General features: G+C 49.3%; 1 protein-coding gene across 1 annotated transcript in view; it reads left to right on the top strand.

Annotated features, from left to right (window-relative positions):
* Positions 1–21,778, top strand: part of LOC146863013 (ADP-ribosyl cyclase/cyclic ADP-ribose hydrolase 2-like) — a 234,883-nt gene extending 213,105 nt beyond the window's left edge. The window contains exons 8-9 of the mRNA XM_085642395.1: positions 4,109–4,195; positions 19,987–21,778. Coding sequence (XP_085498521.1) covers positions 4,109–4,195; positions 19,987–20,143 — 244 coding nt within the window. The 3' untranslated portion in view covers positions 20,144–21,778. The remainder of the gene's footprint in view (positions 1–4,108; positions 4,196–19,986) is intronic.
* Positions 21,779–22,017: the final 239 nt, after the last annotated feature.

The raw sequence follows: 22,017 nt of genomic DNA, 5'->3' as shown, positions 1-22,017 counted from the left end.
GCTCCGCACAGCTTCTGGCAAAGGGCTTAGATCAGGCAAGGACTCCTTCGGCGAGTGGCACCCGCGTAGCGGGGGCCGCGAGCTGTTTTCACCGGTCAGCAAGGGGCGGGGTCACGGGAAGAGGCTGCAGGTGTGCTCAATACAACACGCACAGCCTGCTGGACCTCGCAGTCCCGTCCTCCTCCACCACACTCCCTCTGGCGATTCACTAGGTCCACAGGGGCTCCCCGCTTCCAGGTTCAATAAAATCAATGCCCGGCAGGGCTCCGCACAGCTTCTGGCAAAGGGCTTAGATCAGGCAAGGACTCCTTCGGCGAGTGGCACCCCAATTTTATTTTCTAGTTTCAGAATTTAAAATTCTCCCTAACTGTTTAAGTGATCATCTTATAGCTCTTGTAGATCTTTTTACTGCAGATCAATTTAAAGCAGAGGATAACTTGGAAGTGGCCCCAATAGCCTTTTCTTCTCATAAAGGTCTCTGGATAAGATGCGATTCCATTGACATAAAAAAGTTTGTGAAGTCTGTAGTGTCTGATAATATAGGTGCAATAAACAAGTGTTTATTGATTGATATCCTCTTCAGTTCCATAATAGAGGGTGTCAGAATAGTTTGGTGCTCTGTCTCTCAATTGGTCATTTCCAAATGTCTCCCTTTTAGCCTCAATCCTCAGCGATGGTTTAATGGAGCTGGCTTAAAAGCATAGAAACAGTAGAAGGATGCCCTAAATTGCATCCCGAGAGATAGGGAGAACATCATTGCAGCCAGCAAGATCAATAAAGCAGTATTGAGAGATAGGAAGGTGGAGCTGAGAGACCTCGCTTGGTCTAACTTAATATTGGCAGGCAAATTGACGGACGTGAGTCTCTTTTGGGATGTCATGAATCGTCCGATAGTCACAGAAAGGCCTCCCTTCAAGAAACATTGTTTAATTACAACTGAGTCTTGGGTTACGAATTTTACACACGTATTTAAAACTCCCACGCAACACACCAAGATAATAGCGCACTTTCTGCTGAAGATATCGAATCGGCCCTTCAGTTTATTTATACTATTAGGGTTATGGATGTTGTTACGACCAATAAGAATAGCAAATGTGGTAAAGCTCCAGGCTCTGATGGAGTCCACTCTGACCAGTGGAGAAGTGTGGTTCAATGATTAGAGCGGCAGACCCTGATGCAGAGGTCTAGCCCGGGACCAGGGTTCAATTCCCTGCCTCGGCGGGTCTTGGGCTAAAAAATTCCACGGACCTGATAATTCTCGCCTTGGTACCTATTCCAATCATGGAGTCCCACTCTGCAACTCTGGGCAATAGCTTGCTTAATCTCCACAACGGCCCCCATAACGCTAAGGATGCCTGGCCTCCACCTTTGGGGTGCCCAGGAGTGGACGCCTCACAGGGAAAACCAGGATGGGTTTCACAGCGGTATTTGTACAAGCGCCTTGAGACCCTTGCGGGTGAGTAGTGCGCTATACAAGTATCAAATTTACATTTTAATTTTTTACATTTACTAGTGTAGAGAAAATATTGACTTATGGACCCCCCTTCTTATAAATATATTTAGAGCTGCGATAACTGGCCCTGTAACCCCCACTTGGAAAGAAGCTATTATAGCTCCAATTTATTAACAGGAAGACAAGAACAACCCAGCCTGCTATCATCCAATATCTTTATAGGGCTCTACAGTCCAGATTCTGGGCAGGGTTCTCTTAGCGAGACTGGAGGACTGGGCCAGTTCCAATAACATTGTCGCCAAGGTGCAACATAGCTTCAGACAAGGCTCGGGTATGGTTGAACATTGTTTGAACCTTTCTCTCCTAAATGCAAAGTACACTAGAACCACAAAAGGTGCATTACTTTTAGCATGTATGGACTTGTTATGTGCATTTGACACAGTCAACCATTCGAAACAATGGACCATTTTGGGAAATCTTGGGGAAGAAGAGGCTTTAATTACCCTTTTACGTTGTCTCCACTGGGAGACCTCGAATAAGATTAGTTTTGGCACTATGGGGGAATGTATGACATCCATCCATTGTAATCAAGGAGTTTGCCAGGGATGTATTCTTGCACCGTTTTTCTTTCTTATCTATTTTAGAATGGCCGTGAAGGCCACTTATTACAGAAGAAACTAGACTCCCCCAGGGTGAGCAGTAGGTTTACTCTGACCCTCCTGTATGCCTACAATGCTGTCCTAATACATAGGACTGCAAATAGCCTGCCGAGAGTTCTGTCAAGTTCACGACTGCGCTAGATTTGAAGGTTAACTGGCAAAAATCTTTTTAAATGGTCTGTGGGCCAAAGGGAAGAAAAATTAAGACCCACTTTATAGACGGTGCCCCGTCTCCAAAATAGAGAGTTTTTTTAAAAAATATCTAGGGTTGGCCTTTAATTCAGATCTAAATTGGAGACCACTGCTAATATTGAAAGGGCAGTAAATGTCCAGAGCAACTGAAGGCATTTTTTGTTTTGCATCAAAACTAGGCCTGGGCCCAGGGAAGGAGATGATAACCTTGATTAAAGTCAAATATATCGCGATCGCTGCCTGTGGAGCGGGAGTGCGGGGGCGCTGCAATTCTTTCTTGCGCAGACTACTCATGGTCCCATCAGGCGCGCCCACCTTTTTTGGTCTGTTGGAATTAGGTTTACAGTATCTGGAAGATGTCCCGGGACTTGCCCCACTGTTATCATGGTTGAAAATCTGGCAATCTCCAGAGTTAGGGTTTTCTAAACGTATTGTTTTTGATTGCGTAGCCCGGGATAGAATGAGCAACAATCCCTGGCGAGCCTCTAAATGGGTGGCGGCCATGCCTTGCTCAGCACGGTTGGATGCCTACACAGGGTTGCATGCAGGGGCTGGCCACAGGGCATGCTATCAGGCCAATCCTGCTGCAGACGTCCAGAGGCCAAAGGTCACGCACAGTGGCTCTCTGCATTAAGTGTATTGTAAAAAGAACCCTTGACATTCACTGAAAAAAGCACAATTGAAAACTGAGGGCTGATTTAAATCTAGACAACGCATACGCATAGCCATAACTAACGTCGCCTGCTTGCTCAAAACATTCATTTGCCAATGGCACAGGCAAGAAGGCAGTCTAGCAAGAGTAAAACATGGCAAGTGACATTTGTTATGATGTGTGTTGTGTTTGCTGTGAACCGTAACTGACGATTTCCTGTGGTTTTTCCTGTTCTAGCCAGCACTATAACATTCTTAACTGTGTTTTTTTCCCAGTGAATATTACTTAAAAAGAAAGATTTCTGACAGCTCTCAGAAAACCACTTTGTAAATGTAATTTAGGCGTAGGGCCTGCATTACGGCAGCTCTTCCACAACGTTACCTTCCCCACATACATCTTAAATAACATCAATTGTTCTGTTAGTTTATTCTCGAAAATGTGATTAAAGTTGATAACGCATGCAAAAGTGTGATTTTCTCCTTTAACTCCCCCTGCTGATTAAATCAAAGAAAATCCAGTTAATAATATAGTATGCCTTTGAATGCTGAGTTATTGATTTTTATGTGAAAATAGCGGCCCGATTCACAGAACTAACTTAGGACAAAATCCTAAACTTACTACCATTTTGGTATTCACAGAAGGCGCTTACTCATTTTGGTATTCACAGAAGGCACTTACTCATTGATGAGTGGGTGCCTTCTGTGAATACCAAAATGAGTGAGTGCCTTCTGTGAATACCAAAATGGTAGTAAGTTTAGGATTTTGTCCTAAGTTAGTTCTGTGAATCGGGCCCAGCCTTTTGATTCAAAAGGTGGGGGTGTTTTTATGTAGAAAGGAGATAGATTTGGATCTAGAAAGATAAGGGAGTGAGGCCACCAGATGATTTTGTAAACAGGTCCTACTCTGCATGTCTTTCAGTGAACACAGAGAGATAATGACAAAAACGCGCATAGCAGGTCAAATAAATCTAAACCCTTTTTTCTTTCTTAAATGACCATGAAACATGTTCTGAAATTGATTTTAATCTAGGAGTCTTTAATTGTAAAAACAACAATTATCCGTTTTTAAACTGATCTTTATCAAGGAGCAACGTAGAAAAGAAATTTACATTTAAAGTAAAGGATTTCTGAACTCATGACACTTTAATTTCAGGGACTCTTGTGGAACTGGCAGTTTGAAAACTTTGGGAAATCTATTGGATTCAAATGGATATAAGTACAGCTGCACAGATAACTACAGGTAAGTCTGTATACCTGTGTAAAAAGGAGGAGGGGGCTGCGTGTGTGTGTGTGTGTATAGGTTTGAGAGCGCGCGTGCATATCCACTCTGTGCCTCTCTGTGTCTTGGTTTGTGAGTGAGGGTGGTGCAGGTTGTACAGAAATGCAAGCATAAAGACACATTAATGGATATTGAGAGCCTGAGGACATGATTGGCACATGGTCTGTTCATGTTGGCCGAAACATCACTGTGTTGGATCACATAGGGGGTTGCCAATGGTTTATTCTGCATCACCAAACCAATATTGGAAACCGAAATCAGAGCTGGACTGAACTCTCCACCAGTGGCGTAACGAAACTTGATGGGATACCCTGCAAAGTATATGTAGGTGGCCCCCCACACTTCAGAACCAGTCCAAAGCTCTCTGGCCAGGGACCTGCCAGTGCCGGCGGGGGCCCACAGTGCTCATGGGCCCCCCTGCACCACAGGGCTGCGGGGGCTTTTGTTACCCCACTGTCTTCCACAGGCTCAAAACTGCCTAGAGTATGTCACGTTCCTTTCACTGTGTGAGCTGGTCAGGCAGCCCCATCTCTTCTAGCCCGGTCAGTTCACTGCTAGACCCCATCCACCCACCCTCTACAGGCTTCTTCTTGGAGAGGGAGCCTGGGATTTTGGGGTCATGGGCAGGTGCTGGTGCTGCTGCTGCCTGAGTTGGCTTATGTGGGGGTTGTTGGCACATGAGATATGAGACAACTAGTCAGTCAGCAGAGGTGGCTCGTGCAAGTACAGTCAATCCTCACAGGATTTAAACACAGGCCTTTCTATGCTGAGGTCATCAAGTCCATCACTAGACCACATTTTTTCCTCTTCGCTCTCCGCATTCTTACATTCCTTTATCAGGGGCAATTAAACAGCTGCACACATTATGTGGAGTGTATGGTACAGTAATATCAGCTACGCATGTGGACACTTCTTCAGGGCTAAGTATCACAGGAGCACTACACAATTAGAAAGTCATGCATAAATGGAAAATTCTTTCATCCACACTCTTAGACCTGGCATCCTTGACGTGGGTTTCCCCTGTATTTTTGCCTTTGCCACCTGTGTTTTTGCTGTGTGTTGCATTTCGTTTTTGCTGGTCTAGATGCTTTGGGCACTTTTCAACTGCTGTTCAGTGCCAAAGTGCAAGTGCTCACTGTAAATTGTGCTTATGGATTGGCGATTCTATGATTGGCATATTTGATTAACTAGTCGTCCCTAGTACAGTGCACTGTGTGTGCCCATGGCCTGTAAATGTAATGCTGCTAGTGGGCCTGCAGCACTGATTGTGCCACTCACATGAGCAGACTGTAAATGTAACTCAGACCTGCCACTGCATTGTCTGTGCGCAGTTTGCTACTGCCATGTTGACCTGGGAAGTGCACCCACTTGCCAGGCTCTAACCTTTCCTTTCCGTACATGTGAGTCACCCTTAAGGTAGGCCCAAGTAACCCCTGAGGGCAGGGTGCTGTGTATGTGAAAGGTAGAATAAACACAAGGAGATGTTGGACGGAGCATTGAAACTTTTCAGACACTCAACCCCAGTCACAGATCTCGGTTGAATCCATCATCGTTCTTTAGCTCACTTCGCCACCTCAGTTCAGACCCAGCTGTATGCAAATCAGTCTTGACCCTGTGCCTCATGGGAACAGTCCAGTCAGAACTGCCTAGCCATGTCTTCCCTGAACCAGAAACAAGCATCCTGGGACCGGTTTTGGGGTAACATCCCTCATCAGCCAGGCTAGCTTGAATCCAGTGGCAAAGTGAACAAGGGACCCACGTCTGGGCATACCCTGCCAACTTAAGGCGAACAAAGCAAATGCAAGGAGAAGATGAACGGTTCACTGAAACTTTTCAGCCGCTAACTGGATGAAAGTCAGCTGCCTCAAACTCAACACCGACAAGACAGACGTAGCGCTCTTTGGCAAGAACACCTCATCATGGTACTTCAGCTGGTGGCCGGCTGAAATTGGACCAACACCCACACTCAAAACCCAATCCAGGAACCTCTGAATAATCATCAACAGTAAACTGCACATGACCGCACAAGCCAGCGCCGTCACTGCATCCTGCTTCCTGCAGATGCTCAGGAAGATCTTCAAATGGCTCCCAAGCATTATTAGAACAAGCATTTGCAATGCAATAGGTCTCGCATTTACGCGAGTTTGAGCTATTAACATTGCAAATAACAATGCCTTTTATTTTTGTTTTTACATAAATAAAAGGTGGTGTCATTTACAATGCCAATAGCTTAAACTCGCGTAATTGCAAGACCTATTGCATTGCAAATGCTTGTTGAAATACTATCTGGATAGCAAGATGACAGCTCCCTTTGTTTTATCCAGGTCATTCTTAAATTGTATGCTAGGACTCCAAAGACTGCCAACAATTGAGTAACGTGATTATTGTGACTGACACCAATGAAAGGAACTACTCAATGCGCAGCACCATCTTGTTTGAAAATTCTAATTTGTGCATCTTTTATTGAGTTGAAATTGTAAGGTGCCCGGCCTCTGATAACTCTTCAGATCGTCTGGAAGTTGCCTACATTAGCAAAAAAAAGATACTAAAAATGCTCCTGATTGAGCTGTGATGCAGCCTGTGATGATTGTGGTGTGGAACAGGCCCCTTGAATAAGTGGCACACCACACTGTGTTGCGCCATCCTGGACCAAGGCGTCCAGATGTCAGCAGCTGCTCAACTTGGGGCTGGAAACAGAACACATATATATCATTTTCCTAATGTGAGTTACTTGCCAGGCCCTCATTTTAAGTTCATAGCCGCTTTGACCAGAAAGTCTTCAAAGAAAGCAGAGCTGCGGGACACACACTGCAGCTTCCGTGAGCGCTGAGGACTCGTGAACAGGCGCCCGGAGTTCATGTTTCTCACATCCATCTGGTGTGGCTCCATCTGCCACACCTCGCAGCTCCAATAAGCCCCCAAGTGCAGGGCTTTAAGTGGGATGAAAAAACTGGTGGGGTGTCTCTCAAAGGGGCGTGGCCTATGTAGTTAAGGGCGTGGCTTAAAGGCACGTAAGGTAAAAATCTGTGCTTAGCATATTGTGCCGCCCGACTTATATTTTGCTGTTTCTTTCAATGCACCCAGATACATGATACAACAAGTAACATCATACCTACAACAATTCAGGACTATCTGCTTTCTCAATGGTTGTTAGTTGCATAAGATAAATAAGCAGCAACTATGGCTTTTATATAATATTGAGAAAGCTTCCCCTTAACACCCTGGTGACACCATGACGATATTGCTGCTCCTGAGTTTCAAAAAGAGAAGGGAAATCCAGAGAGAAAATGACTCTCTTTAAAGGATTTCCCTTCCCCTACAACGCTGTCACTGCAGTCCGGAAAAAACACAGACCGTCTGTGTCAGGGCACAAAACCGAGCCCGATAGAGAACCGTTTCGAGGCCTCCTTCAAAAAACTGCCGGTGCTCTGCACCGGTAAGACCCGGCCCACTTAAAGCCCTGCCCAAGGGCACATTGGGTTACTTACTCGGTCAGTTACGGTTGCAGCTGCTGACATCTGCGGTGACCTGCAGGTCAAGAGTTCGAAAATAGGTAAAGCAAATCATTCAGTCGAGGCCGAAAAACTGAGTATCAATAGGTTTAATAATAGTGTCATTTGTTGTAAGTAGTGCTTAGAATCGGGAGACATATAGCGCTCGATCAACTATCCTTACGCACACTAAAAACAAAACAAAGGTACAGACTTCATGTCTAGTCCCATCTCTCCGGAGTGCTCCTCGTCACAGCACTGCACAGCATTGCGAAGCCACATACACACTTTGTCTATTTGTCATCTTTCTCCTACTTCCTGTTCCTCGTGTATCTTTCACCATCTCTCCTTTCACCATGCCTGCTTCTATCCACATCTCTCATCTGTGGCCCTTTCCCACTTATTGTTTCTCTTCCCTCTGTACCTCTTGTTCTCTCCTTCTCTATCTTTATACCAGCAGGTTTTCGCACTGCACCTAACTCCCCATCTATCTTTCTCCTCCAATCTACTTGCTCCCTGCCGCTTGTCTTCCGCGTCACTCTCTCTTCCCACTCAAGCCCACCTCGGCCACCTCCCACCCCTTCTGTCGCTCGATCTCTTCCTCCTGTCGCCTCTCTCTCTTCTGGCTCTGTCCTCTCTCGCACTCACTTTTTGTTGCCCTATACTACCCCCTCTCTCCTCCTGAGGCAGTCTCTGTGTCTGTGGGGGAGCACTGCAGGTCCCGGTGCATGTGCAGAGAGCAGTGCATTATGCTAGGTGCTTATTGAATTAGTTAAGAGATTTGCACCGATTCGGACCTAATTGAAATTCTGAAGCACACAATCGAAAGCAGAGAGCCGACCCGAGGATTGAACACCCCTCCACGGACACTGCAATCGAGCCGGCATACTGCCAGGAGCTCACCAGCCACTCACGATGCGGCCCTTGCCTTAAAGTGTATGGATGTGAGGAAACTCCCAAGTTTCTGAGGTCCATGGGGTACTATAGTCCAGTCCGTTTTTTCCTTCAAATTCTGGAACTTGTAGTCCAGATTTATTTTATACCGCTTTCAAAAATACTACAAGTCCCAGAATTCATAAAAAATTAAAATCAGACCTGGTCTAATTAGTCAGACATGGATCTGGGACACGTTGTAGCTTTTGTTGTGAGGCTTCTCTGTGTCAGTGGGTAGGGGCATGTGTTGCCTGTCTGCACCTGTCTGGGCCTCGCGCGGGCGACGCGCAATGATCACACACACACTTTGCTTTTATGCTTGGGCGCGAACTGAGCTCTGTTCGCCCGCCCGTTTATTATATAGGCGCGCTCACGTCCGTCGATGTGAGCGCAATCTACGCATTGCGTGTGGCGCTCTAGCCGGGGGCTAGAGCGCTAACTGTATCATCCCTCTCCAACTCAGTCCTTTGACGGCAGTTCAAATGCTTAATTCGCGGCATCACTTACTTGGCACGCAAAGTCTCTCAGCCGACTGCTGGGCCTGGGGTTCTCCCTCAGCGCATACCTCGAGGCTCTCTGCGAGGCCGGGACATGGGTCCCAGGTGCCGCCTCTTGCCCTGGCTCACTGCCCGGGCGTTCTGCGCTGTCCGGCTCCGTCCCTTGGCCGCCCCGAGGAGCGGGGCTAGGTGCCCTGGTTGGGGGGTCCTCAGGGTCATGGTCCTTGTCTACGCCCGCCGCCTCTCGGTCGTCTACGGGCCTCCTCACCACCTTGAACCATGATATGTTCCGGGTGACCACATCTCTCCCTCGGCGCGCCGTCACCATGGTCCCCCGGTGGTCAACTACTCTCCAGTATCCCTTCTCATACCGTGTCTTGAACTTTCCTCCCGGTCGGCGCTCCTTTAGGACCACAGTGTCTCCAGCGCAAACCTCTCTGTTCACGGCTCTCCGCGCCTTGCTGACTCGATTGTTGCGTTCTTGGCGCCTCCGGAACGCCTCCCCCTTGCTGAATGGCGGCGCCGTCCATCCTGGGGCTACTGGTAGCCCATCTCTGCGAGGTCCGTGAAACATTAGGGCCCAGGGCGCCTGGCGGGTGGAACAATGGGGTGTGCTGCGATACTCCCCTAAGAATCGCTGTAGTTCTTGCTCCGGGTCTGATTGTTCGGACACGGCGATGCGCAGTATTTTATTGATGGTGCGCATAAACCGTTCTGCTTCCCCATTAGCTTGGGGCCATTGTGGGGTGATGCGCCTGTGTCGGATGCCATGTGATTTTAGGAGTTCTTCGAACTCGTGCCCTTGAAATGGGGGCCCATTGTCACTCCGCAGTTCTTCGGGGCACCCGAACATCCCAAACACCTTTTCCAGGGCGGGACCTACGTGCACGAATGCGGTGGACGGCAATGCCTCTACTATTGGGTATTTCAAGTAGCTGTCGATGACTACTATAGTGACTCGCCCGTCGGGCAGGCTCCCAAAGTCCACACTGATTTTCTCCCATGGGCGTCGCCCGTGCTCTTCTGTTATGATGGGCGCCGGAGGTTGGGCTCCACCCGTCAACTGGCATGACTGGCAGCTACAGACGGCATCGTCGACATAGTCGTCCATCTTCGGGAACCAGACCTTTTCTCTCATTCGAGCCTTCATTCTCTCCGTCCCTTGTGGGCTAGCTGCGTAGCTCTTGTCCTGAGGGCCGCAGGGACGACAATTCTGGAGCCCCTTAGGAGGAGCTCCCCTCTGGTCACGCTCAGCTCGTGGCGTACCCTCCACATGTGCTGAAGGTCGTCTCTGTCTTCGTTGGCCCACGAGTTTGCTGTTTGAAGAAAGTGCTGCCAGGTTCCCTCAAGAACGGTGCTCTTGACCTTGGCCATTACTGGGTCTTGGTCAGCTGTCTCTAGGACCTCTTCTAGCGTCAGGGCCCGGGGACACGTCAGCGCAGCCACCATGTCAAGATGACCCTCAGCCTCTTCCTCACTGTCTTTTGGCTCAGGCTTGCTACCGCGGTACGGGTGTCGGGACAGGAAGTCCGCTGGGTTTTTGGCTCCTGGTCTGTACACTACGCTTAGGTGGTACTGTTGCAGGCTGATGGCCCATCGTTCTATCTGTGAGGGAGGGTGTGGCGCTGTCCCTCGGAATAGCGGCACCAGCGGCTGATGGTCGGTCACCACCGTGAACGGGTGTCCGCATACGTACAGATGGAAATGACGGCAGCCCCATCGGAACGCCAGTGCTTCACGCTCGATTTGGGAATATTGTTTTTCTGTGTCTGTGAGGGCCTTGCTGGCGTATGCTAGAGCTGCCCATTGTCCTGGTTCCTGCTCTTGAGCTAGGACTGCGCCGAGTCCTACGGGGCTGGCATCCACTAGGATTTCGGTCTTCTTGCTCGGATCAAAGTAGACGAGTGTTGTTTGATCCAGCAGCGCCTCTCTGATCGCTTCAAATGCTGCCTCCTCGGCGTTGGTCCACCGCCACATTACGTCTGTCTTGGTGAGGTTCCGGAGAGGTTCGGCCAGGGTGGCCAGGTTTGGGATGAATCTCCCACAATAAGTGGCCATCCCCAGGAAGCTGCGGACTTTGCCTGCTGACGTGGGGGCTGCCGCCACTTTGATGGCGTGTGACTCCGGGGGTCCACCTGGATGCCTTCTTTAGTAAACACGTATCCGAAGAACTCGATCTTCTGTTGAAACAGTTGGCACTTCTCCCGGTGTAGGGTGACGCCGTGCTCCTGTAGACGTGCTAGGGTGGCCCGGACATGTCTGTAGTGCTCCTCCACTGTCTTGGAGTAGATGAGGATATCGTCACTCACGTTTAGGACGCCAGAGAGGCCGATCAAAATGTCTTTGATGGTGTTTTGAAAGATTTTGGCGGCCGACGAAATCCCAAAGTTTAGACGCTTGTACCGTCTCAGCCCTAGGTGCGTACTGAATGTCGTAATGTACCTGCTCTCTTTCGCCAGAGTGAGCTGGTGGTAGCCCACGTTCAGGTCTAGTTTCGAGAACCATCGGGCACCGTTTAGATCCGATACAATGTCATCCATGGTCGGAGTGATATGCCTCTCCCGTTTGATGGCCTTGTTGGGGAGACGCATATCGATGCACAGCCGGATTTTCCCAGGTTGTCGTGGTTTCTCAGCTATCACCATTGGGGATACCCACGGTGTGGGCCCTGTGACCTTCTCGATCACTCCCTGTTCCTCCAGTCTTTGGAGCTCCTCCTCTACCAGCGGGCGTAGGTGGAAAGGAATTCGCCTGTGCCTGAGGGCTGCCGGTTGTACCGCTGGGTCGATGTGGAGACGTATCGGTGGCCTCTTGATCTTCCCTAGTCCTGAGAATAGGCCTTGGAATGTCTCCAACAGGTCTTCGACTTGCCTGTCCTGGACTATCCGGAGGAATGTGATGAGTCCTAGATCCTCTGCGGCGTGCCCGCTGAGCAATGTATCCACTTCTTGGTCGATTACGTGGATGTCGATGACAATTTCTGATTGTCCTGATTGCACTCCCACTGTTATCTTCCCTTTCAGCGGAAGCGGCGTGTCACTTCCGTAGGCGTATATCTTAGCCTTGGATCGTCGGAGCTCGGGCTTTGGCTTGAGGCGATTATACTGTTGTACACCCATCACTGTTACGGACGCACCTGTGTCGATCACGGCATTCACTGCTGATCCGGCTATGAGTATGTCGCACCGTGGCTGCGGTCGTCTGGTACTCTTTAGGGCCCTGGTGAATGATATGAGGTACGTTTCATCTTCATCGTCGGAGTCCGTGCTTGAGTCTTGATGCTCCTTGGTTTGTCCCCTCCCGGGCTTTGGCTGTGACGACAGCGACGTGTGTGAGAGCTGCCGCACCATCTTCCGCAGCGGCCTGTCCCGCTTACTTCCGCTTCTCTGTGCTTTCCTCCGGCAAACTGACGCAAAATGGTTGTCGATGCCGCAGTTGGTGCACGTTTTCCCTCTGGCCGGGCATGCTTTGAGAGGGTGGTAGTCATATCCGCAGTATCCACACTGCCGGGCTGGATCCGGGGCTCGCCTGTCCCGGGGCCTCTGCGGCCTTTCTTTTGCTCGCACTGCGTCCGCCTTCTCTACCTTCACTTCTACGCCTTTGTCGGCACCCTTGCTTAAGGCTTGGTCCATCTATTCTGCTCGCGCCGCAGACAAATCGTGTGTTCCGGACAGGACCAGGATCTCGTTCATCGTGATGTTGGGCTTTCGGAGTATCAGCCCACGAAGCGTCTTACTCCTGATTCCCAGTATTATTTGCGCTCGGATCTCTTCTTTGGCCCTGTCCCCTACGAGGTGCGTGTCTGCGAGGGCCCTTAATCTCGTGTGGAAGGCATCCACCGACTCCCCTTCGCGCTGCCTCGCTTGGCGCAGTTTAAAATGTTCATAATCGGGGTTGACATGGGGGTCGAAGTGCGCATTCAGAGCCCTCACTGCTGCCTGGTAGTCATCTGGGGTCCCCGTGTCGGGCAGGTGCTTGAAAAGCAGGTATATTTCTTCCCCGGCGTAGTGGAGGAGGAGGGACCGTTTCACTGCTCCATCTGTCTCCCTGGACCCAATGAAATAGTTTTCTAGCCTGCCCAGCCAGGTCTGCCATCGCGGGGCGGCTGTTGTTGGGTCAGCTGCTTCGCTGAATGGAGGCAAGACCCCTGATGCGGGGTGATGGGGCAGCGCCCCTGCTGGGCCTGCTTGTTCAGTGTCGCTCATGAGGGCGTCGGGACACTACCCACGTGCTTGCAAGGGCTACAGTGGTTCTCCCCTCCCGTGAAGTGCCGGTGGATTCTTACCAGCAAGTGCAGTGCGCTGCACCATCGGGCGAGACCTTCACAGGCTCGAGGAATGTGGTTGCAGCTCGGAGGCCGGTGGCGTGGGTAGCTGGGGCTGCTCCAATTTCTGAAGCTGAATCAGGGGCCCACCTTCGTCGCCAGTGTTGTGAGGCTTCTCTGTGTCAGTGGGTGGGGGCATGTGTTGCCTGCTTGCACCTGTCTGGGCCTCGCGCGCCCGACGTGCAATGATCACACACACACTTTGCTTTTATGCTTGGTCGCGAACTGAGCTCTGTTCGCCCGCCCGTTTATCCGATAGGCGCGCTCACGTCCGTCGTCGTGAGCGCAATCTACGCATTGCGTGTGGCGCTCTAGCCGGAGGCTAGAGCGCTAACTGTAACATCTTTGAGAGGCTGGCCAGCTTCCCCGGGTGCGGGGGTGGGGGGGGAGGGGGGCGTAATGGGATTCTGTGCAGTTTGTGTGTGTGCTTGCCTCCGGTGTTGGTGCGTGAGTGCACGTGTCCATGTCTGCCTATGTGTCTTCGTGTGTGTAACTGTGTGTGTGTTTGGGGAGAGGGGTGCTAGGAGAGCACCTTGACAAGAGATATCAGGGCGACGGGGAGGGATTGAGGGTTCCAAAAAAGGCTCGGATGAGAGGAGTTTGGAGAACATGTAGCTGAGTTCTCCAAGGTGGCACAACAATTTGAGCAGACAGCAGTCACTGCGCTCCAGCCAGCGCCAGTGGCGCAGCGTGCACTGGTGTGTAGCAGGTACAGGGACACCGGGGCTAAGAGGTCCGAGGAGGGCCCACTGAACCCTCATTATTGCTTTGACAATTCAAGCTAGCAGCTTCCAGGGGCCCATTCCTTCCAAGCTTAAGGCCAGTGACAGCGACTACGCCACCGGCCAGTATGTAGAATTTACAGCTTTGCTCTCAGTGCCTTAATGTGCTGCCACGCAGTGATGTGGAGTGAAGGGGCCCACACAGTCTCCATTGGGGCTGCCCCCTGGTGTCCCTACAGCATGTCCAGATCCGCTGGAGGGCAGGCCGTGGGGGCTTATATAGGACCCGGAGTACAGAAGCTTAGCAAGGATGCACTGGGAGTGACGCGAGTTAAGAAAGTTGTCCCTTTGACTGCTGTTGGGGGTAGGAAATTCTGGGTTCAATGAGGCCCTCGTGGCTCTAGGCCTCGGTGCCACTGAACCTGCTGCTCCCACAGGCCAGGGGTATGGTGGCATGTGACAAGTCTAGAGGCTCCGAGGGGTCGCAGAGGCTCACACAGACCAGGAGAAGATCTCGAGAAGCTGCGGGGGCCTCCTAGCTTCAAACTGATATGTAAGGGGGGGTGGTGGTGTGCTAGGCCAGGGGTACCTCCTCATTCGCGCCAAGAACGACCCCAGCACTCCTCGCTCTGTGGGTTCAGAACCAGCGGGCACAGGTTTCAATCCCGTGGGGCCGCTCTACATTCCGTGTCCACACATATTGCTGCTGGCGCGCCAAGACGGGAACTAGTTTACATGAGAGCAGCTGGGGAACAGCCATTACAACGCGGTTATTACCACGCTGTGCAGTTACATCGCATGCGTTACAACGCATGCGATGTTACAACGCTATGCCATTAGAACGCAAGTCTGTACATCGACTTGCGCTAGATGGCGTGCTAATATTACAAATAGTGTAGTTTACTATCCCAACACCTTCCCTACTGTTAAGTGGACTGGAGTTGGAATAGTAAATTACACTTTTTTAATGTCAGCACGCCATCTAGCGCAAGTCGATGTAAAGACTTGCGTTCTAATGGCATAGGGTTGTAACATCGCATGCGTTGTAATGCATGCGATGTAACTGCACGCGTGGTAAAAACCCGCGTTGTAATATCATACATCCGAGCAGCTATACGTTTCCAGGCAGAGTCCGGCCAAGCTAAGACGGAGGCTGCAACCAGCGCTCAACACACGGTCCGGATACACACCCCCTGCTCCGACGTGCTCCTACCCACAGGAAAAAACAGCAAGCAGTACAGCTAGGGGCAACCACACATGGCAGGGCACACTACCCACCAAAACATGAATGGTTCCTACTATAATTTACAACAAATGCTATAACAAAGACCGCGTTTACCCCCTTAAAATAATTATGCAGCCTATATATGGAGCCCTCAAGTGTAACGTAATCATGACTCAACATTATTCGACCGGTCAGGCGTAAATGCACACATCCCTCTAGCGAAATATAGACAGCTATAGGCACAATGCCACCCCCGCAAGGGCTGACCAGTTATGTTAAGAATTGACTCCTGCGCACACACCTCCTCAGGTACAAACAGATGCGCCGGGATATGAAAGCACATTTTTAGCAAAAGGCATTCACGTTCATTCTAGCCATATCAGATAGTTCAGACGCTGCCAGACACCGCGCGCTCTGACAACGTATCCTGGACTGCAGCAAAGAGAGCCTTGCACTCCGCCACGTGCAACGGGTGACCCCTGCACTGCGAAGTGACAACCCCCGCAAGCAATGGGGATCTGTGCGCTGACCCTGTCCGTTACTGCACCGGGTGACCCCTGCACTGCTCCCACACGCAGGGCCAATGTGTGCCCCCTGCTCTGTCCGACTTAAGACAGGAGACCCTCAAAACTGCATGGAGCGATCTCTGCGCCGACCTCCATTTTACTGAAGTGCCCACGGGCAGGACCACCTTTATACTGCAGGAAACTTTGCCGCGCTATACAGATGTCACATCCCGGCGCCCTGATCTCCCGGGGACACACAATCCGAGGATCAGCCGAGGCTGCGGCTCTAATCTGCTGCATTAAAGGGCTGGTGCCCCGGAACAAGATCAAGAGCACACTGGCAAAGTCCTGCAATCGGGGTGACCTGAGGAGGCGCAGCAAGTGAGTCCCCCTGCAACTCAGCATGTGGGGGTTAGGGGAACCAGCACTGCCTGTGCCAGGACAGCACCCGCTGCAAGTCTTCCACATCACTTCACCCCCGTGGATGGCGAGGCTAATATGGCACCCCAAAACATCATGCGGAGGAGGCTGGCACTCGCAGCCCCCTTTAACCTCTTCAGCACACCAACACCCACCCCCACAAACAGCCGATCCGGCAGCCGGGATCACCTCAGACGAAACACCGCTGTCATCACAGAGACAAACACCAGCAAGAAAACACAGTGTGAAGTCTACATGCCGTCTGTGCGCCGAGATCAGAGGCCAACTCCATCAACAAGAACCTCTGAGGCTGTGGGGTAGCCAGCTTCCAGACTACACTGGGTACCTTGCAGCTCAGGCAGCATGGTCGGAATGCTCCACATGCTCTGAAAACAAGGGCGGTCCAGAAAGTGAAAGAGGACCGCGCTGCAGCCGGAGCAGGCCGATCTCTTGTCTTTATGGGGCCATGTGGTTCTAATTAGAAACACATGGCCCCCATAAAGATAAAGTGCTTTGTGATAGACGCAAAGCAGGCCACTGAGTCCAGCTCGGAGGCGAAAGGGCGTCTACAGAAAACCCTAATTTCCAATGGCAGGCCACCGTTTAGCATAAACGGTGACGCCAGCCAATGGAAATGAGGGGCAGGGCTTAAAGCCCTCTTCTGAAAGTCCTTGTAAATAATAAATCTCGCGAGGCGAGCAGTGCATGCGCTGCCACGCCTCGAGAGACCTAAAAATGGTTACTCATTTTGGACGGAGCACTAAAACTTTTCAGACACTCACCCCCATCACAGATCTGGGTTGAATCCATCATCGTTCTTTAGCTCACTTTGCAACCTCAGTTAAGACCCAGGTATATGCAAATCAGTCTTGACCCTGTGCCTCATAGGAACAGTCCAGCCCGAACTGCTAAGCCAGGTCTTCCCTGAACCGGAAACAAGCATCCTGGGACCGGTTTTGGGGTAACACCCCTCATCTGCCAGGCTAGCTTGAATCCAGTGGCAACGTGAGCAAGGGACCCATGTCTGGGCATACCCTGCCAACTTAAGGCGAACAAAGCAAACACAAGGAGAAGATGAACGGTTGACTGAAACTTTTCTGCCACTAAGTGGATGAAAGTCAGCTCCCCCAAGCTCAACACTGACAACACAGAAGTAGTGATCTTCGGCAAGAACACTTCACCATTGTACTTCAGCTGGTGGCCAGGTGAACTTGGACCAACACCCTCACTCAAAACCCAATCCAGGAACCTCGGAATAATCATCAACAGTAAACTACACATGACCGCACAAGCCAACGTCGTCACTGCATCCTGCTTCCTGAAGATGCTAAGGAAGATCTTCAAATGGCTCCCAAGCATTATTAGAAAAATTGTTACTCATGCCATAGTCACCAGCAGATTGGACTATGGGAACAGCCTCTATGCCGGGAAAACAGAGGAACTAATCATAAGACTCCAACCATCCAGTACTCAGCAGCCAGACTCATTCTCAACCTCCAACACAGATTGAACACATCACACCACACCTAAGGAAACTACACTGACTCCCGATACACCAACAAGCTCAATTCAATCTCTTCACACACACATTCAAGGCACTACAGAACTCAGGCCCCGCATCCAGCAACCACACATGCTGTCACAATCCCACTCACCTGTAAGCCAGGAGCAGCGGAAATGGAGATAGTCTTACTACTCACCTCCAGGCCAACCCTCCACTCTGAATAAGCAGCATGAGCGGTTTGTCTGGAGGGGAAAAGAAGGTATTAAGAAATCATGTAGGGAGACAGCAGTAGATCTTGCATGACAGCGGGGCTCCCTCAGAGAAAATTGATACTGCCCTGGTGGATTACTTTCTTCTGAATAGTATTCCAGGGAACACCACTCTCTATAAAACACATTCACACAGAAAACCCGGTAAGTGGGAAAAAATAGGAAAACAAGGAGAAACTCTTGTCTTGTTGAGCTAATCATTCCCCACCCCCTTCACCCAGAGGGGCACTCACTGATTTAAAACGCAAGATGAAAGGCCCCAGCTTCCCTAATACTGTCCAGGAATGGACAACAGGAAGATAGAGCCAATATTCCTATTAACAGCCATAGGAATATATTTCCAATTTTTTTAAAAGAATCATGAGATGTGTCCACAGAACTAATTCAAGATGGTAGGTAAGGATTCCAAGGAAAGTCACCAAATACTCAGTTTAGGAGAACCTGAAGTCTAAAAATAAAATTGAAACAAGAGGGGTGAACCTACCAAACAAAACTAAGCCTTAATACCTATCATACAGTGCACTGATCATAAGACGTGCAGGGACAAAAAGGAAACATAAAACATACGAAGGTTGCTCGCCAATCCAACCAGGAGTTAGCGAGAAGGAGGAAGTTTGCCACTGAGTGGATGAAGGTTCCAATGTTCTGTCTAGAGAAAACTCCTGAAACAGGTAAAGCAACAGCAAGCAACGGTGAAGTTGAACACACGATCCACAATAGAGTCAGAAACACCAAGAAGGATTGCCACCGGAAGTACAGCAAGTACGCAGAGCACATCGGCACACGATCGTGCCCGCCAAGTAAGATACTTTCCCTCGATAGAAAAAAAACAAAGCCAAGCACTGAGGCAACAGAGGACGCGCTATTTGTGCCGTGTTCTCGTATCACATGATTAGGTGACCTGGAAGTTTTATGCCGTGCTCTCGCGAGATCACGCGCATAGAAAAGACCAAGGAAACGGAAGGAGTCACATAATAAAACCAAATGGATTTAGGAAAAAACAAAGAGGTAAGGAAAGACTTATTCTGTAAATAAAATGGGCAATCTGACATTCATTCAAGTTTCATACTTAGTGTACCTTACGGGAGTGATTGTTCTGAATCAAGTGAGCAGTGTGTGGTCATGTCCTACGCAACCTCTGAATCGGCATTGAGAGCATATCGTGCATGCGGACTGGGTGGTAACACAGACACCTCCGCTCTGCAGGCCTCCTACTCGCGCACCTCCACGCATATACACATCCAGTCCAGGAGGATGGGTGTTTTCTTACACTGCTCGTAAAGCTTGGAATGAGCTCTCACTCCACATAGGAGCCTCCTCCTCTCTTCTTTAATTTGGCAAGAAGCTGAAGACCTGGCTTTTCAATTAAGCAAGCTACCGTAGGCAGGTCTAGGCACACACACCTGCTAAGCGCCAGAATATCCTCACGGGCGATAGTGCGCTTTACAAATACACATAACATACATGTGTAATGATTTCAACTTTAATAAGGTAGGAAAGGAAGAGATGACGGTTTACACTTGTAAGTTTGTGAATTGCATTTTGTAGTAGTTTAGAAGTCCTTTTGTAGTACTACTAAACATACTGCAAAATGCAGTTTGTGAATAGGCCGTGCGTAATCATTATTATGAAGAAGAGGGGCAGAGTCACACAGAGCCTTCCGAATGGTGAAAATAAGCTCTTTGCTGTTCCTCATAGTTCCTAACTCATGGACTTCTGATGTTGAAGAAAACATTTCACATTATGTGTCCACTTTGACAATATTGGTACGAAAATAAATGGATAATTTTATTCCTTGTAAAGATTCTATTCTGACCCTGTCTAACCCAAAACCCTTATTAATTGTCTTATTTCATTGCAGACCTGTGCAGTTAATCCAATGTGTGGATTTCCCCAGGGATCATCTGTGTGCCCTCAGCAGCTCCAGCAGCATCAAGGAGACATCTGCACCCATTTTCCTCCAACTTGCAATCCTATTCATGAGCTTTGGACAGATTCACTTACAATCAATCATGTGACAGTACAACAAAGTACTCCTGACCTTATGCCCAGTCACCACTGATTACAGGCCAATGATAGTGACTGTGGAAACAACAACATCATTATTATGGACCTCTCAGGCATGTTTATGTTTAGAAAATCAACGCTTCACAATTTACTGTGGTAACTGAATAGTACAGCAGAAATATTCCATTGTGCACGGGGTATGATCTAAATGCTCCTCCTTTTGTCTAAGTTTCAAATTATATTAATATTAAAACGAATCTAGACATTATATTTGTCACTTTGTTCTGTTTTGGGGCCAAAGGTTTGAAGTCTGATGGTACTGACTGGTTAATAAACTTTTAGTCTGATCCCTTAGCTAGGCTCCTCTCTCTCCCGATAGCCCAAACGAAGGGATATGCATAATCACATCCTGATTAGGTCTCGCGACCTGCGTTGCACTGCGCAGCAGTGCTCGCGCAGGCGAGAGTCTTTTTGTCCGGGGTTCAGAAATGGACCCTGGAATCACACACGCTCGTGCATCTGTTTTCTGCTTTGGGGTCTGTAATTGGGCTTTGAGTGCGTGTTTTGTTTCAACAGAGCATACAATAGGCCATAGGTGGGCGCATTGCTCCGCCCACGACCTATTGGTGTCTGTTACTCGCACTAAAGCCCATAAGTTTTCAATTATCGTGCCCAGACACAGGCGCGATAATTGAAAACATATGCCTCGCAGTGGCGCGTGCGCGCGCACTACTCGCAGGTGTGTTTTTTTTGCACAAATTGTAATTAGCAGAGGCTTGTATGAGCCGCACCACTCGTGTGCTCTTTCTCTTCCAGTTGGGGCTGCAGCGTTATATTTCTTTTATAATTCTCCTTGAAGGTCAGCCAGTGCTTTAACTGGGCCGGTACTGAATACCCTGAAGGGGTAGAATGAAAAGACAATCTTAATACAAGTCATTAAGTATTTTACCTATTACTAAATACTTGCGGTCAAAATGCAATGTGTTTGGTGAAGTTGGGGTGGTGGTGCTAGTAATCTATTGTTGTTTGACAGGAATGCCTCCTAACTACTCATTTAGAGAGTGGCTTTGTGTTTTCTGTGAGGCGCAATTAAAGCAAAGCAGTGCTGATTTAATGATTTGCGCCTGATCGGACAAGTGCCCAGAATGATTATGCTTGTAGTGAACATAGTAAAGCAAGACATGAAAGTATCTTCCTGTTGCAGGGTATCAAATAATGAGACCACTGCAGGATAATGTTGGAAACACTTTATTGCCTCATTATTCACAGGAGTCCACGACCAGGTCCCTACACCTCCAGAGCAACGGCCTGACTCACTCCAACCATCCTCTGAAGAGCTGGAACCTAGAACGTCGGCCAGAAAGACACATAGAAGTACTACTGTGCGTCTCCTGACGCGGCACGAGATGCCCAGCCACTATATACATATGATACTATACATCATCCAAGCATATGTTGACTGCGCACCTTTAACAGTATTTACGGATTTCTTGTGCTGCTACATTGTGAATGCAAATAATTAGGATACGTTTCGCTGTTTTTCCAGAATGCAAGAGCTATGTGGTATGAAATCACTTTGTTCTGATCTTTTTTCTCATCCTTCTTCTGAGCCACTATGTACAAAATAAATACAAATTTCACAAAAAGCAGCTGTGTTTAACTCTTTGCAGTGTTTCCGTGTGCTGGGTTCTTGTTGGACTTGGCGCCTGTCAGCTGCACAGTCAGGTGCTACTTCGGGCTGTCTTTCAGCACGCAATGCATTATCTTGTCAATTTGGATGTATGTGATGTAAAAAAAACATGCAAAAACACACAAGCACTGCAAATAGCAGCTGCTCAAGTTCCCGTGTGCTCACTCATGTTTTAATTTTTTTGTGCCGAGAACT

Source organism: Triturus cristatus, chromosome 2_2, assembly GCF_964204655.1.
Source record: "Triturus cristatus chromosome 2_2, aTriCri1.1, whole genome shotgun sequence".
Classification (NCBI taxonomy): Eukaryota; Metazoa; Chordata; class Amphibia; order Caudata; family Salamandridae; genus Triturus; species Triturus cristatus.
Note: the sequence above shows the minus strand (reverse complement) of the source record. Positions and strands in the feature narration are given on the sequence as shown.